General features: G+C 34.2%; 1 protein-coding gene across 1 annotated transcript; it reads left to right on the top strand.

Moving 5' to 3' along the window:
* Positions 1–9751: 9751 nt before the first annotated feature.
* On the top strand, positions 9752–10880 carry LOC143629304 (uncharacterized; the record flags this gene model as incomplete). The annotated part of the gene is made up of 2 exons (XM_077098612.1): positions 9752–10393; positions 10496–10880. Coding segments are annotated over exons 1-2 (1027 nt in total), but the record flags the coding sequence as incomplete, so codon positions are not given.
* Between the last annotated feature and the right edge of the window lie 6276 nt (positions 10881–17156).

Raw genomic sequence — 17156 nt, 5'->3', positions numbered from 1 at the left:
ATTTTCACAGATCTCATATTTTCATGTGTAGATCCTCTCTGTGAAATTTCATGACCCAACTCTAAGTCTATCACAATCTGTCCAAATCATATAAATCATACGAAAAACCGAACTACCTTGTGTTTCTAGCTTTAGATCGCAAAGATCTTGCTTTCTAGCCTTTGCTAGCAACTAGATATAACACCTACAAGCACAATAACACCACACCAAGCAAGTTACACCCACAATCAAGCCATTTCTTTCATGGTTTCGGTTATGATAAAGAAACAAAGATTTTAACCGTAAAAATTCTTTTAACTCCTTTCTTGGACCAAGATCCCTTGTATAACTTGTATACATCACTTGATCATGCAAGAATCGGTTTCATCTCGGGTTTTCACCCATTTTTCACTTGAAACCTCATTTTCTTGTAAATAACTCGAGAAAGGAAGATGAACACGCATATAACTCGGTCTTTACCTCGTTTTCTTGCTTAAAAACTTGGGTTTTTGGATGAGAAATTGAGAGAAAGTGATGGAGTTTGTGTTTGTATGTTTAAAAAAAGAAATGAAGGCCAAGGGGTAATCCCCTTGGTCCGATCGGTTTGTATAAAGGGGGTGGGGTGGGGCCCACTCCCCCATTCTTGGCCACACATTCAGATTACGCAATCTGGATAATGTTGTGGATAATCTGGTTCAGTTCGTTTTTCGGTTAAATGCTTAATTCGGCTTAAAACGAGGCTAAAACGGTCGTATTTCGGCTTAAAAATGAAATTTATATAAAACCGATTTAAAAACTTTAAAAACTTAAACCATGACATTTATTGACTTAAAACATCATATTATTAATAACTGCACATCTTTTTCGGTTTGATTGATCATCTCTTGCTTGGTTTGGTATTAAAGGTTTCGTTTAACGTACCGATGTACCATTAAATCGAAATTCTTTTTCCGTGCTATAATTCACCTATCCCGAAGCTTTAATGCTTCGTAAACTTTACTAAACATCATATATTTCGTCTATAACGTAATCCCCGATTCGTTCGTTCGGGTTTCAATAACCGTTCATCGGTTAATCGTAATTCCAATACGATTAACCGTATGATCGAGTATAATTCGTACTGTGAATCATTCATACTCGTATAAATTCATTATAATTCATATATTCCATATTAAATAACACATAAATAGTATATACCGGCTAGGGTATACCTGAATTTGCCGGAATCGTTACAATTAATTAAGTTGTTCAGAAAAGTAATTGAAGTAGACTCATCAAAAGGAATACTAAAAACTTGTCTGGTGGGAGTAACTAATGTGATATCATCACGAGAATTACTATAGCAGGCATGAAAATTCATTCATGATAAACGTAAAGTGGGTGAAGGAGGGTGGATAAGAGTTAATGGTGAGTGTTAAATTGTGTTTATAGAATAAGGAGTAAAACAATTATAGGAGAGAAGTATGACAAGACATTCTATAACATATGAAAAGACAATAACAAAAAAAGATCTTCCAAAACCAATAAAATAATTTAAAATATATGGGGTTCAAAATGGTTGCACAACATAGGGGACCACATAATGAATTAAACTAGTTAGATAAGTGAAACAAGTACAACCACTAGTAAACCTAGTTAAAAGAAATTAAGTAGTTAGATGAGTCTCATGGTTTAGTTTCAAGAGGTTCAACCAAAAAGTAAATTAAAACTAGTTATATGAGTCACCTATACCACCTACCTAAACAAACTAGTTTGTAAAATCAACTTCTTAAAAATATGGGTTGGGGCTGAGGTTAAAAAGGTTTTCCATCACACTATTAGTTAACTAGTGGATGAGAACGGATTTTATAAAAAGACAACAAACATACAACTGATATTATAAAAAATAGAAAAAAAATAAACCTAAAAAACAAATTGATAACAACAAACAAATTCACAGTAATATGGGTTTAGCTCATAAGCTGATAACGTTACTCTCAATTTCATAATACATGGTGAAAAAGTAATTAAAAAAAGCCACACTAAAAAAACAGTGATAAAGGACATATGTTGAGAGCATACTAATATAACATATGCTAACATATAATGAACATATGTTATCATAAAAATGACATATGTTAGGTTCACCAACAACAGAGATACGTTTACGTCTTACAACATATAAGGAGCAAACCATAAAAATATGGCAAGATAAAGGGAAATACAGTAAAATAAAAACAAAAACAACAAACATCTAGATTATATTAATAAAAAAAAGAGTTCAAGATTACAACTAAAAATACAAAAGTAAAATTAAAGTAAAAGAAACAACATAACCAACTAATAAAAGGAAATGATACTAAACAAATAAAATTAGGGTGATACATCAGGACTGTAATCACCCCATTGGTTATAACGAACTGGACTGAGTCGAGCCCACTGCCACAACAAGCATTTCACACCCAAACTTGGATATGGATGGTCACCATCACACAACACGCAAAAACCAAAATCTTTACCAACATAAGGAATCTCATTTGTTATTGTTATGTCTTCAGTGGCCGGAGGAGAAACAGTTATAACCTCAGATGCAAGTTGATCGGAAACATGAGAAGCATCCAGATAAGAGAACGCTAGGATGTATGATTAACATGTTGAACAACTGGAACAACATCAACAGACACAGAAAGGTCAAGTCTTGGATTAACAAGTTCAACAACTGGAACAACATCAGCAGACACAGAAAGATCAAGGCTTGAAGATTGAATATCAGAAGAAACGTATGGTGTTACTTGATGTTGTTTCTTTGACGGAGAAAACCTTGAAAAATCTAACACTTGGTTAGCTTTGGAAGACATAAATGAATTATCGTAAACTAGAAAGAGAAAATGAAAATATGAAGATAAAGAGAGAAGATATGAAACATGAATGGAAGAATTGAAAAAGAAAGTGATAATTTGACAACTTGACATAATATAATAAAAATAACCAGGAAAAAGGATTGAAGAGGTCGAAAAGACTAAACAACCTTCTTATTAAATAAGTATTAAATATATCAAATGAACACATGGCAAAACCACAACAACATACTTGAGTTTTTAGGGTTTTCACTATTGGAGGAGGTTTTCATCTTATACTTGCCCTACATACATACATACATACATATATATAAAAGGGTTAAAATAAAAATAGATAGTTTCCTTAGAATGGTAAGAAGAGCATAAAATTTGAAGTTAGGAAACTATGTAGTCTAAATCCTAGATCCTAGAAAACTATATGGTATTTTGAAAACTAACAATCTCAACCACTAAATCATAAATCCAATGGCCAAGATCTATTCTTACTCTTCCTAGAAAACTATCTATTTTTATTTTAGCCTACCCCTATATATATATATGTATGTATATGTATATATATATAAACTAATTTTTTGAGTAAAAAGATCCAACTACAATACAGAGGTAATTGAATAAAATTTATGTTGTATGGAGACATACCGGAGAAATATTGGTCAATCAAGCTATTTTTGATAATCAGGATTGTAAACCAAATAAGAATCTACCTATCTAATAAAACAATGGGTTTTCAAACAACTTTTTTTTTATAATTAACCTAATGCCTTCAAAATGCCACATGACAATTCTTAAATTTATTTAATTAATTAACATAAACTAATATAATCCAATATTATATTTATCATCATCATTCAAATTCAAATCATATTCAAATTTCTACAGCGGCAGTAAAGAGAAATCAAATATTGAAAACCAAATTCATCATTCTAATCAAACCTGCAATTCATCATTCAAATCAAATTCCCAATATTATATTTCACCCCTTTTCTAATCCCTTTTACATAATCAAACCTGTTATTTAAAACCCAATATCTAAACATGTAACTATCATCAAATGTTCAATTTTGTTACTTTGATTTGCAGGTTCAATCGCATCTACAATCGGATTGGGATATCATCACATGTCGCAAAGTCTAACTATTCACCTTCACATCACAAGTTAATTCAGGTTCAATCAAATAAATCATTTTTGTTGTAGTAATCGGTAAATATTATATGAAGATCGTTAGATTGGGATATCATTTATCGGTAAATATTCTATGAAGATTGTTACATGTGGCCGTCACTTTGCTAGATATGCTTATACTAATATTATCAATTATCAAATATATAACGCATATTCTTTAACGGTATTCGGTGAATTGTGTTACTTTATTATGCCAACTATATGATATGTCCATATTATGCCAAATACTAATATGTTGTTTGGTTTAGTTGATTAAAATATATTGTCTGGCACGGTAACTTTTGTTACATTTTTTCTTTAACGGTATTCGGTGAATTGTGTTACTTTATGTTGCCAAATATGTGATATGTCCATATTATGCCAATTACTAATATGTTGTTTGTTTTACTTGATCACAATATATTTTCGGGCCCGTATAGTTATGTTACCTTTTTTTCTTTAATTGTGTTCGGTGAGAACGCCAATTGCAAAAGTTGTGTGTATATTTTATTCATTTTTATTAAATTGTGTTACTTTATTTCTCTTTTTTTTTAGTTTTCTTTTTTATTTTTGATTTATACTTTTCATTAACAAATTTAACGCAGTTCCCAAACAGATTATGTCTTCTTCATTCGGGTAATACCGGTTCCAAAGACCTTTATTTACAATAGATCTTTCATCACTCTGGTTAATAATAAAGGAATAATTGTTTTTTAGATTATCCACTAAATGTCTTCGGATGGGCAATGCCAATGATGAAATTCGGAACATGACATCCTCTGATTTAAAAACAAACAAAAACGTCAATAAGGTTTGAATTTATTATATTTACTGAATTTTTAATTAATATTTATGGATTTTAATTGTTTTTATGGAGACGATGTCCTTCAATGGTGACACTTTAATGTATTCTACATCTACCAATATTGCGTCACCTTTATCTAATAGTAATGATGATATATTTCTATAAACTTTAATTCTTATTATTCATTATTGATATTGATTACATCAAAATGTTTATTTATTTGGTAAAATTATCATATTCACTTTTTTTACGTAGGTATCACCAATGACATTTTCGCCTCTACACAACAAATTGCACAAGGAAGATTGACCAATCATTGTAAGCTTAATTTAATTATTTTACTGGTTTATGAACAAAATTTGACTTGAACTTTTAAAATAAGAAACTTTATTGGTTTATGAACAAAATTTGACTGTGCTTAATTTTGCATTTTCCGGCAATGCTTTACGGGAAACACGTTTACATTGGTAGTTGTTGTTGTTATTATTATTATTATTTGGTTTTATTAGCTGCGTTTGCAATTATAAGCTTTCTTACTTTTCTTTTCATCAAATTAATAAAACATTTGTTTCCCTTATCAAACCCGTGTGTTACACGGATTATAACCTAGTTCATAATATATAAGTATAAGTTAGTAGGTTTTCAAAAAATATCAATCAGCATGTGAGTTTGGATGGGGCTTTGAATTCAAGTGAATGGTGTATTAGCTTGTACTATTGTGACTTTCATGCTTAGAAACCTTTATGGTAATGAGTTAAAAAGACATTTGGTAATGGACTAATTACTAACATGTATCATAAGTTATCATCAATATCAAACAAAACTAGCCTGAGTCTTATCTCTTAAATCGTTTGATCATTTGAAAATGTACATCAACAGTAAGATATCCCCATACAACATCGTTTTTTATTCTAATATAAACTATCCATGTATATAATTCTATTTATACGATTATACATGTTACGAGTTTTAAAAATGCAAACAGCACATTAATTTAAATTATACAAAACACACAATTCTATATCTAACTATCTATATAATTACCTATTATAAAATCCTACGTATGCTCCAGATGGATTTGAAGTGAAGAAAAGGGAAGAGGCCACACCTCACTAATTAATGTTAACCCTTATCCAAATAATATAAATATTTAACTTATCATATCATAGATTTATTCAAAGGAATTAATATTTGATGGAACCAAAGTTTGTCCCCAGCATCATGTGTTGCCCACCAAGTGGTCACCACCTCATAACCTGAGATTTTGTCCCTTTCTTTATACTTTTTAGAGAGCGAATTTCAAGTTATTTGTTTAGGTTTTTCTTTCAGAACGGCATTTGTTTAGTTATAATATAATATCATTAGGATTTACAAACACTCATATTATTTAAGAACGGCCCCCTCAGCGACATCATACTCATTCGGATCTCACAACAGACCGATCGATATGCCATTCATCGGCATCTCTTCTTGTAACGTATTCAACGCCTTATCTCTCTTTTTGACGTTGAAATAGTAGTTTTGATACATATGTTTCTAAATCATGTTTTTAAAGACATTAATTACTGTTTTAGTAATGTAACATTTATAATTATTTTTAACATATTAACTATAGACTAAAACTAATATTATTGTTTGACAAACAACGTACCAGACCCTACTATTAAATGGATCACATTTAATCCATTTTCCAGCACGTGAAGCCGGTCATTTAACTTCCAAGCATATTCCAGTGCACTTTTAAATGATAAAATATCAGGAAAAATAAGAATATCTTGTTCGGATTTTTTTTTATCTATAAAAGTTATATTTCTAGTAACGGTGGGATATGAAAGTTTTATTATTAAAGGGCTTCTTAATTTGACTTAAAAGACACGTAACCTTTAGCATGAAAACAAATTCTTTTAACTTAACAAATTTGGAGTTGTAATACACTAATATACAAAATAATAATAATAATAATAATAATAATAATAATAATAATTGAAAATCCACGTTAGGTCATGTAATTCGTATTAACATGTGAATACTAGAGCCGTGATTAAGTTTGTGTCTTTCCATTTTTTCATATTCGTATGATGTTGGGGTCCATGTCCGATTTGCATATTAATGAGTATGTATTTGATAATTACTGGGATTAAAATATATGTAATGTGGTTGCTTTACATAGTTCTGGTAAAAGTCGCTGGACAAATGCATGATTAAAATAATTTATTGTTTATGCCAACACCATTAATTATGAAAAGTTCAAAACAGTTGGTTTTGATTTTATTGTCATTTTATAAATAGCCACTAGTAGAATACTTAGGAAAATTCGTAAGATAGTCTAAAACGGGAGAGATTTCTAAATTAGTTCAAAACCAGGGCCGGCTCTGTAAAAACGAAAAATGTTTTGGGTCAAGACGAAATTTTTTTTTGTCTTGAATAAAAGAAACATTTTTTTTTGTTTAACCAATTTAATTTTAAGTGGGCTTCCATACTACTTAATTATGATTTGAGTTGCGTAAAAAACTTGTGTATAAAAATAAACATAAAATGTCTCAACTAAGACTAGAACCCATAACCTCTTGGTTAGATGTCATACCTCTTTGCCACTAGACCAAGCTAGTGATTATGAAATTATGTTGAAACATTGATTATACATAACATTTTTTTATAAAAATACATAAAAAAATTTATAATTTTTTTCAGGCCTAGCGGGGTGTCGGGCCTGTGGCTGTCGACTACCTGGCCACACCCCTAGGCCAGCCCTGTTCAAAACTTTTTAAAAAATCAAATATAGTCCACTAAAAACCATCGCCGTCAATGCATTTGAATTCCCGCCAATGGTTTTCACCTTCCAATAAAGTACTTCACATAACCCGTTGGTTTTGTTCTCAAATCTATCTTGGCCGATTGTTTTGGACTGAAATCTATCTCCACAAATTTAGACTATGCAGCGAGTTTTCAAAAAACCTTGAATTCCGTATTTTTATGAAATTCATCTCCTCAGATGAATTTTAAGTGAATTTAGACTTCCAAGATGATTTATTTGTCTCTTCATTACTTGCATTTCTCATAAGTTAACAAAAAATTTGGTTGGTTTTCTCAAGCACACCACCTTCAACCGGGCCACCACCTTCAAACGGGCATTGCGCAACATCACTACAACCAGCCACCAGTTGCAACCTCATCTGCTACAACCGTCGCATCTCCACTACCCCATCTTCAACCTCCTCCTGCCACCATCGTCAACCACCATGGAAGCACATGCAAGTTCAGATCTGGCAACCACACTAGTTTTCATCTTTTTTTTTTTTTATGTTCAAATCATGTATATTGAACTTTTGTATAATGTTTAGCAAGAGCTCTGGTCGTCTTTGTACTTTTGTAAAGTGTTTACCGATTTTAATGAGAATTTAATCATCTTTTTGTTTCATTCTCAAGTTAAACTTGATCTCGTGCAAATTAGTCGTGTTTTAACACTGAAATCTGAAAATAGGATTTTTTTCATGCTTTTTCGAAAATTATCTCAGAAGTCTTAAATTCAGTTGAAATTCATCTGAGAAGATGAACTTCATAAAAATGGACCAGAATATAACTTTTTTCTTCATTTTCCTTAAGTTCTTTTTCTATTTGTTCCATTCGTTGCACTCGTTCTTCCAACTCGTTTCGTGACTTCCTTTCATTTTCTTGTTATTTTTCCATTTCGGCTCTAACTTTTTGAACCTAAAATTTTTAAAATATTAGCATCATAACTAGTAAAGGGTTAATGTGAGGCGAAACCTCAAAGCCAAGTAGTAAGGGGTGTTCACGGTCCGGTTTTCGCTGTTTTTCGTCAAACCGAACCAAACCAAACCAAGCAGATATAAAATAATTAACTAATATATTACCCGAAAACGAGCAAACATACGAGCGATCACATTCTTTGGCATCATTCTGAATGTAGCCCAATGTTCATCATAGTGCTCGATTAGTATTAATATGATATTCCTATATATGAATCTCATGACTCGCAATCCTATAATATTGAAATAACTAAGTAAGTATATTTGTAACATAAAAATGAAAATATTAAAACTAAAAGCATACCTATCCCAAATCTTTACAATAAATTTCTTCTCAGAGTTATCCCGAGGCACGATAGATGACATGTCTCCCACAAGTATACATTTGTAGACCATCGACATCGCCACTACCAACACCATCCTCATGTGATCCAGCAAGTGATGCCCCACAATGATGGTGTTGGAAGTTTTAAGTGTGTGAATGAAGGAAGTGGTAATGTTTGTCCGACATCGGTTTGGGAACAAATTAATGAATGGTTATAAGGTGGAGCCCTTACACCAATTTGAATTCTTTGTGATATGTTTTACCACAAGTTCTACGCGCGCGCAGGGGGGTGTGCAAATTTGGGTTTCTGGACTAGAAATTCATCGAACTCGTGCGTGCCCGCACGTCCCGCGGACACGAATGCAACTCCGAAAACCTGAGCTCGCGTGAGACAATTTTTTGAATTTGTTTTTGAAATTCAAAACTGGTCTAGTCAATACAATTAATAATCATTAAAAGAATGATTATGATTTGCATTTTTATAATCTGCACTAATGACCATTATTTGATATTATCATTATTTAATGGTCATTAACAATATTGATTATCATTATTGTGATTGTATGGCTATATAAACAAGACCAGCTCTTCAGTTTAGACACACCGACTCAAAAACACACTTCATCTTCTTCCTACTGCAACAGTATTATTTCCGATTTCGTTTCAGGCAAGTGTCCGAGTCCGGCAGAGCACCGATTCTGTTTCGAACCGGAGTACCCTGGAAACAGACCGAGAATCAGTTTAAGGGAATTGTGTTAAACACAAGCCCGGTTTACTGCTGCGTTTAATTTCGTTTAATTTTCTGGATATTATAATACAAGATTTCCAACAAACTTAAACAGAATACTTATTATTTTTCTTGTATTTCGTTTCAGAATGGAATCCCAACCCATGAGTGCTGTCGTTTCTGCCATCGTGACTACATTTGTTGCTGCGACAATCGGTTTGGTCGCTCCGCTGCCTGCTGCAGTCACGTCTCATGCTGAGAAACCGGAAAAGTTCACCGGTGTGAATTTTAAACAGTGGCAACAAAAGATGTTCTTTTATTTGACCACTTTGAACCTCGCGAGGTTCTTGACTGAAACCGTTCCCCAAGTCGATGAAGGGCCAACGGATGCGCTGTCGGTAAACGCGGTTCACGCTTGGAATCATTTGGATTTCTTGTACCGGAACTATGTCTTGAATGGCATGGTTGATGCACTTTATAACGTGTATTGTAAGGCCAAGACTGCCAAAGAATTATGGGAGTCGTTGGACCGCAAATACAAAACCGAAGATGTCGGTACTAAGAAATTTGTGGTGGCTAAGTTCTTGGACTTTAAAAGGATAGACTCAAAAATTGTTACGGGTCAAGTCCAAGATTTGCAAGTTATTCTTCATGATATTCATGCGGAAGGGATGTCACTTAGTGAGACATTCCAAGTTGCTTGTATTATTGAAAAGCTACCACCAAGTTGGGTCGATTTCAAGAACTATCTCAAGAATAAGCGAAAGGAGATGACCATTGAAGATCTTGTTGTTCGTCTTCGTATTGAAGAATATAACAAAATTGCACTAAAAAGAATTGACGGTCCCGGAACAACAAAGGCCAATGTTGTTGAACATGGCCAATCTTCAAAGGGTAAAAATGGTGGAAAGAAAAATCATGGGAAATGCTTCAACCTTGGTCCTAAGGGTGGAGTTGGGAAGAAAAAGAAGTTTCAAGAAACTTGTTATAATTGTGGAAAGCAAGGCCATAAGGCCAATGAGTGCAAGCTTCCAAAGAAAGAAAATGCTCGACAAGTTAGCATGGTTTGTGAGGTTGAGAACCTTGTTGCGGTGGTCACAGACCTCTCGATTATGGTCACAGAAGTTAACTTGGTTGGGCAAAATAACAAAGATTGGTGGGTCGATACGGGGGCTACCCGTCATGTGTGCTTTGACAAAAGTCTCTTTAGCACTTTCAAAGAGGTGACTAATGGAGAAAAGGTGTTTATGGGAAACTCTGCTACGACCGAAGTCAAAGGTGAGGGGAATGTGGTTTTGAAGATGACTTCGGGAAAGGAACTTACTTTGTCAAATGTGTTGTATGTTCCCGAAATTCGTAAGAATCTTGTGTCGGGGTGGCAGTTGAACAAATTTGGGTTCAAAATGGTGATTGAGTCTGATAAGGTCGTGTTGAACAAAAATGGTGTGTATGTTGGTAAGGGCTATGCCCTTAATGGTATGTTCAAGTTGAATGTAACCGTGTTTAACAAAATGAATGAGAATGCTACTAGTTCTGCTTATATGCTTGAGTCTTCTAATGTTTGGCATGATAGACTAGGTCATGTTAATTTTAATTCCATTCGACATTTGATTAAACTTAATTGCATACCAACATTCGATATCGACTCAAATAATAAATGTGAAACTTACGTTGAAGCAAAACAAACGAGATCGTCATTCAAAAAGATTGAACGATTTACCGAACCCCTCGAGATGATTCACACCGATGTGTGTAATCTAAAAGCAATTCCTACTCATGGTGGGAACAAGTACTTCATCACATTCATTGATGATAGTACAAGATATTGCTATGTTTACTTACTTAAGAGTAAGGACGAGGCTATTGATAAGTTTATCTTATTTAAAGCTGAAGTTGAGATTCAACTAGATCGAAAAATTAAAAGAGTAAGGAGTGACCGAGGAGGTGAATATGTTTCACCTTTTATTGATTTGTGTGAAAAAGAATGAATCATACATGAAGTCACGCCTCCTTACTCCCATCAATCAAATGGTATATCGGAACGTAAGAACCGAACCTTGAAAGAAATGATGAATGCCATGATGATAAGTTCTAGGGTAAGCCCGGACATGTGAGGGGAAGCAATCTTATCGCCTAATTATGTCTTAAACATGATACCGAATAAGAAGAAAGAACTAACTCCATATGAGTTATGGACGCGAATTAAACCACCATATAAATACTTGCGAGTGTGGGGGTGCCTAGCCAAGGTAGTGGTGACTCCACCAAAACGCCTACTAATAGGACCCAAAATCGTGGATTATGTATTTATAGGATATACCCTTCCCGGTGGTGCATATTGATTTCTTGTGCATGATTCCAAGAATCCCGGAATAAACAATGGCACTATAATAGAAGCAAAGGATGCATCATGGTTTGAATATAAGTTCCCATGTTTGGATAAAGGAAAACCGAGCTATTCTAGACCGGTTGAGGAAAGTATTCAAAACGAGAGTACTGGAGATGAACCTCGGGAACAATCTGAGACAGAGGAGGTTGAAATCAGAAAAAGTAAACGGCATTGACTGAAAAATCCTTCGGTCCTGATTTCCTTACCTACATGGTAGAAGAGGAACCTCAAACGTATCAACAAGCGGTGAATTCCGCTGAAGGACCTCAGTGGAGGGAGGCCATCAAATGTGAGATAGACTCTATCTTACAAAATCATACTTGGGAACTAGTGGATCTTCCTCAAGGGTGTAAACCACTAGGATATCTATGGATCTTCAAGAAGAAGATGAAACCTAATGGCACCATCGATAAGTATAAGGCAAGGTTGGTGATCAAAGGATATAAACAACGGGAAGGTTTAAATTACTTTGATACATATTCGCCGGTTACGCGAATAAAATCTATAAGGTTAGTGCTTGCCATTGCCGCCATTAGAAACTTGGAAGTTCACCAAATGGATGTAAAAACGGCTTTCTTGAATGGAAATCTAGAGGAAGAGATTTACATGGAACAACCCGAAGGCTTCATAGCCGTTGGGCAAGAAAAGAAAGTGTGTAAACTTGTGAAATCCTTGTATGGATTGAAACAAGCTCCTAAACAATGGCACCAAAAGTTTGATCATGTCATGCTTGATGCTGGGTTCAAAAATCAATGAATGTGACAAATGTGTATACGTGAAGGACACATCCGATGGATATGTAATTTTGTGTCTATACTTAGATGATATGCTCATTGCTGGAAGTGATGACAAAATCATAACGTCCACAAAGAACATGCTAAAAGCAAGATTTGACATGAAGGACATGGGTTTTGCGGATGTGATTTTGGGAGTGAAAATCACACAAACCCAAAATGGACTTGTTCTAAGTCAATTTCATTACGTGAGAAAAATTCTTGAGAAGTTTAATGCGAATGACTCTAATGTAGCTAGAACTCCAATTGACGCAAGTCAAAATCTAGCTAAGAATACAGGTGAACCCGTTAACCAGTTGGAATACTCAAGAATTATTAGCAGTTTGATGTATCTTATGAGTTGCACTAGACCCGACTTAGCATATGCTATGAGCAAGCTAAGTAGATACACAAGCAACCCAAGTTCAAGTCATTGGAACTGTGTGATTCGGTTGCTTCGGTACCTAAGATACACTAGAGAATACGGGTTACATTATAACAGATATCCGGCAGTTGTCGAAGGACATTGTGATGCAAATTGGGTATCTGACACGAATGATTCCAGAGCAACAAGTGGGTATGTATTCACACTTGGAGGTGCTGCTATATCGTGGAAATCGTCTAAACAAACAGTTATAGCTAGATCCACGATGGAATCAGAATTCATCGCCCTAGATAAGGCGGGCGAAGAGGCAAAATGATTACGTCAATTTGTTGAGGATATACCAAGATGGCCTAAGCCGGCATCGGCCATCTGTATACATTGTGATAGCCAATCAGAAATTGGCAGAGCTCATAGCACAATGTATAATGGTAAGAATATACATATTAGACGTAGACATAATACGGTACGACAACTAATATCTACTGTAATTATCACTGTTGACTACGTGACGTCAAAGGATAATATTGCGGATCCGCTAACAAAAGGCCTAAGTAAAGAGTTAGTTCAGAAGTCGTCCCTGGGAATGGGACTGAAGCCCTTGAAAAATTAAAGTTCATGCGAAGGAAACCTAACTCAACAGACTGGAGATCCCAATAGTTGAGTTCAATAGGAAAACCTAATTGTATGAATTAGTGCGGTCACTGTGTGGGGGGGGGGGGATAACCCTACAATTTTAACAGGGAGTTTACCACATAACAAGGTAACCTTCCTAGTCCATTCCTAAAAGTGACAAGTGTGAGGCTAAGCATATGGCTTTTAATGATTCAACCAAGGTAGTCATACATGGTGAATCACCTATGTGAGAGAGAAGTGGGGTCGCTTCGACGGGTGTTGTTTGGCACAATACTTAATAGCTCTTGCAGAACCAGGCACATGTTCATGACCATAACGAACATAACTATGAGGACTTGACTTTGTCAGGAAGAGTCTTGTGTGAAGTGTATTGTCGTCTACACAAACGGCAGACGAGTTCAAAGACATCATTGTATTCTCAGAGCCAGTGGGCTAAGTATGCTTCATAAGCAAATGTACAAAGGATAACACCTACCTATTGTATGCAAGATTCAACTGCTGAAATCTAATCGGAATAATGTTGTTGTTTCGACCTCCATTCATGTGGGGGATTGTTGGAAGTTTTAAGTGTGTGAATGAAGAAAGTGGTAATGTTTGTCCCACATCGGTTTGGAAATAAATTAATAAAAGGTTTATAAGGTGGAGCCCTTACACCCATCTGAATTCTTTGTGACATGTTTTACCACAAGTTCTACGCGCGCGCAGGGGGGGGTGCAAATTTGGGTTTCTTGACTAGAAATTCATCGAACTCGTACGTCCCGCGGACACGAATGCAACTCCGAAAACCGGAGATCGCGTGAGACGATTTTTTGAATTTGTTTTTGAAATTCAAAACTGGTCTAGTCAATACAATTAATAATCATTAAGAGAATGATTATGATTTGCAGTTTTATAATCTGCACTAATGGCCATTATTTGATATTATTATTATTTAATGGTCATTAACAATATTAATTATCATTATTGTGATTGCATGGCTATATAAACAAGACCAGCTCTTCAGTTTAGACACACCAACTCAAAAACACACTTCATCATCTTCCTACTGCAACAATATTATTTTCGATTTCGTTTCAGGCAAGTGTCCGAGTCCTGCAGAGCACCGATTTTGTTTCGAACCGGAGTACCGTGGGAACAGACCGAGAATTTGTTTAAGGGAATTATGTTAAACACAAGCCCAGTTTACTGCTGCGTTTATTTTCATTTAATTTTCTGGATATTATAATACAAGATTTCCAACAGATGGTTTTCACCCTTCCTAGGTATCGTGGTACGTCCACGCTTAGCACGACGACTATCACGCACAATCACATTAGACATAATGTATACACAAACACAAACTTGAATCGACGACTCGTTGGTGATAATAATCAATGTCAACTGCACAAAAAAGTCCTAACATGTATTCACACATCGTATCATGGCAAATCAACCAAACATTCATCATACAACTTAACTTATGATCACTTAGTTCACGAGACAGATTATAGCATGTACAAACTGATTTTATTCACTAAGAAAAGATTAAGTATAAATTCTACAAAATTTACCACGGTAGAATATATGAATTAGGTTTCTCAAACAATTTTTATTATATTTTTCTCATGCACACAAAACTCACAATAATTCAACCATTACAGGTATGCACCAACAATTCAGCAGATTGCACAACAAACACTTGTTTAATGGTTCTGTCAACTCAATAATCCAAATTACTCAAGACCAATTTGGTTGTGTTCAAAACACATAATACTAATTTTCAGAACTGGAACCAATCCGTTTAGTTTTGTCATTAGGGAGTTATGGTGTCGGAAAGACAGACCAGAATATAACTCCCCGAATCAGCTTTGACCAGTGTTTTTGTAAAATCATAAAAACTATTCAAAACTCGTCCAAAAATTACAACCTTTACCTTTTTGGAAACTAGACTCGTAGAACTATATTCTAGAATCAATAATCGTTCAATAATCATCGTTTAACATCAAGTTACATACCAATAAATAAACAAAAACGAATCTGTCAGCAAACTATTGTCATCAAAACTCAAACCCTAACATATTTATGACATCTCTAGGGTTTCAATTCATCAATTAACCCTTTAGCGATGAAAGAAGATGAACTAAGCTTCAATTACAAGTGAAATACATACCTTTTTAGCGATGAAAGAAGGCGTACTAAGCTTCAATTACAAGAAATAACACTTAAAATTGAAAATCCTCAAACTTGGTTCTTGTGGTTCTTCACACTCAACACGAATCCGGCAAAAATATAGATAGAATTGATGGAAACCGACACCACATGTAAGAATTCATCTCACAAAAATAATAAGATTAGAGCCCGGAATCAAATGATTTGGTTAAGAATTAAGTGAGTTAGAGAATTAAGGATGAAGGATTATGGTGGGTGTAAAGAGATGAAGAAGAATAAGAATAAGAAGGAATGAAGAAAAAGAAAAAAAATGTATGTTAAATATGTGGTCAAATTAGATTTAAAAATGGGAGGGTAATTCAAAATTTTTTGAGAAAAAGAGAGGGTGAATTTAATTTGAAATTCTGAGGGAAGTGAAATTAACAGTAACTAAATAGAATTATTTTTTTTTTATTTTAATAATTAAAATAAGGATTAATTCATATATACCCTTACAAATACATAAAATATCATATATACCCGACCAAAACTGAAAATATCATGTATACCCAACTTAAATGAATTTTTATATAATGACAATTGTACCTTTTCTAAATAACCTTTTAAAGTACATAAATAAGAGCATTCCCATTAGGTTCCCTATTTCTATCTCTATCTCTAAAATTTAAAGAAAACATTTAAAAAATGGCTCTAATTCATTACCCATCTCCAAACTCCATCTCCAAATTTTAACAAAATGCTACAAGAGATCTCCAAATGTAAAGCAATGTCAAAGCACTCCATTTTCGACTCTCTCCTTAATAGTTTGAGATATAAATGAAAGAAAGAGAAATAAATAATAAAAAAAAGAATATAAAGATAGAAATGGAGAATGGGTTAGGAGAGGTTTTTAAAAAATGGTGTATAAATTTAAAAAATTGTGGTTTTTAGTTAAATTTTAAAGATGGAGATGGAGAACCCATTAAGAATGCTCTAACAAAACTTAAATAAAGAATTACAGTATTAACTAAAAAATTGTGGGCCCAAGATTGATTCCTAACCGCTCCCACCGCCTCCAAATTTTCCAAATCCCATCAAAATCGAAAAGACCCAGAATCTAATATTTCGAATCTGACTTCGAAATTGTCGTCACCGGAGGTCAAAATTGGTACAACCGAACAAAGTTTGTTGGTTTTTCAAAGCGTCGTTAAATGGATGATAGAATCTTGGGCGGCGGCGTCGACTAT

This window comes from Bidens hawaiensis, unplaced genomic scaffold, assembly GCF_021521415.1.
Source record: "Bidens hawaiensis isolate Kalapana, Puna unplaced genomic scaffold, B.hawaiensis_p1.1 tig00005181_1, whole genome shotgun sequence".
Taxonomy (NCBI): Eukaryota; Viridiplantae; Streptophyta; class Magnoliopsida; order Asterales; family Asteraceae; genus Bidens; species Bidens hawaiensis.
The sequence above is the reverse complement of the archived record's forward strand: the minus strand, read 5'-3'. Positions and strand labels throughout refer to the sequence as shown.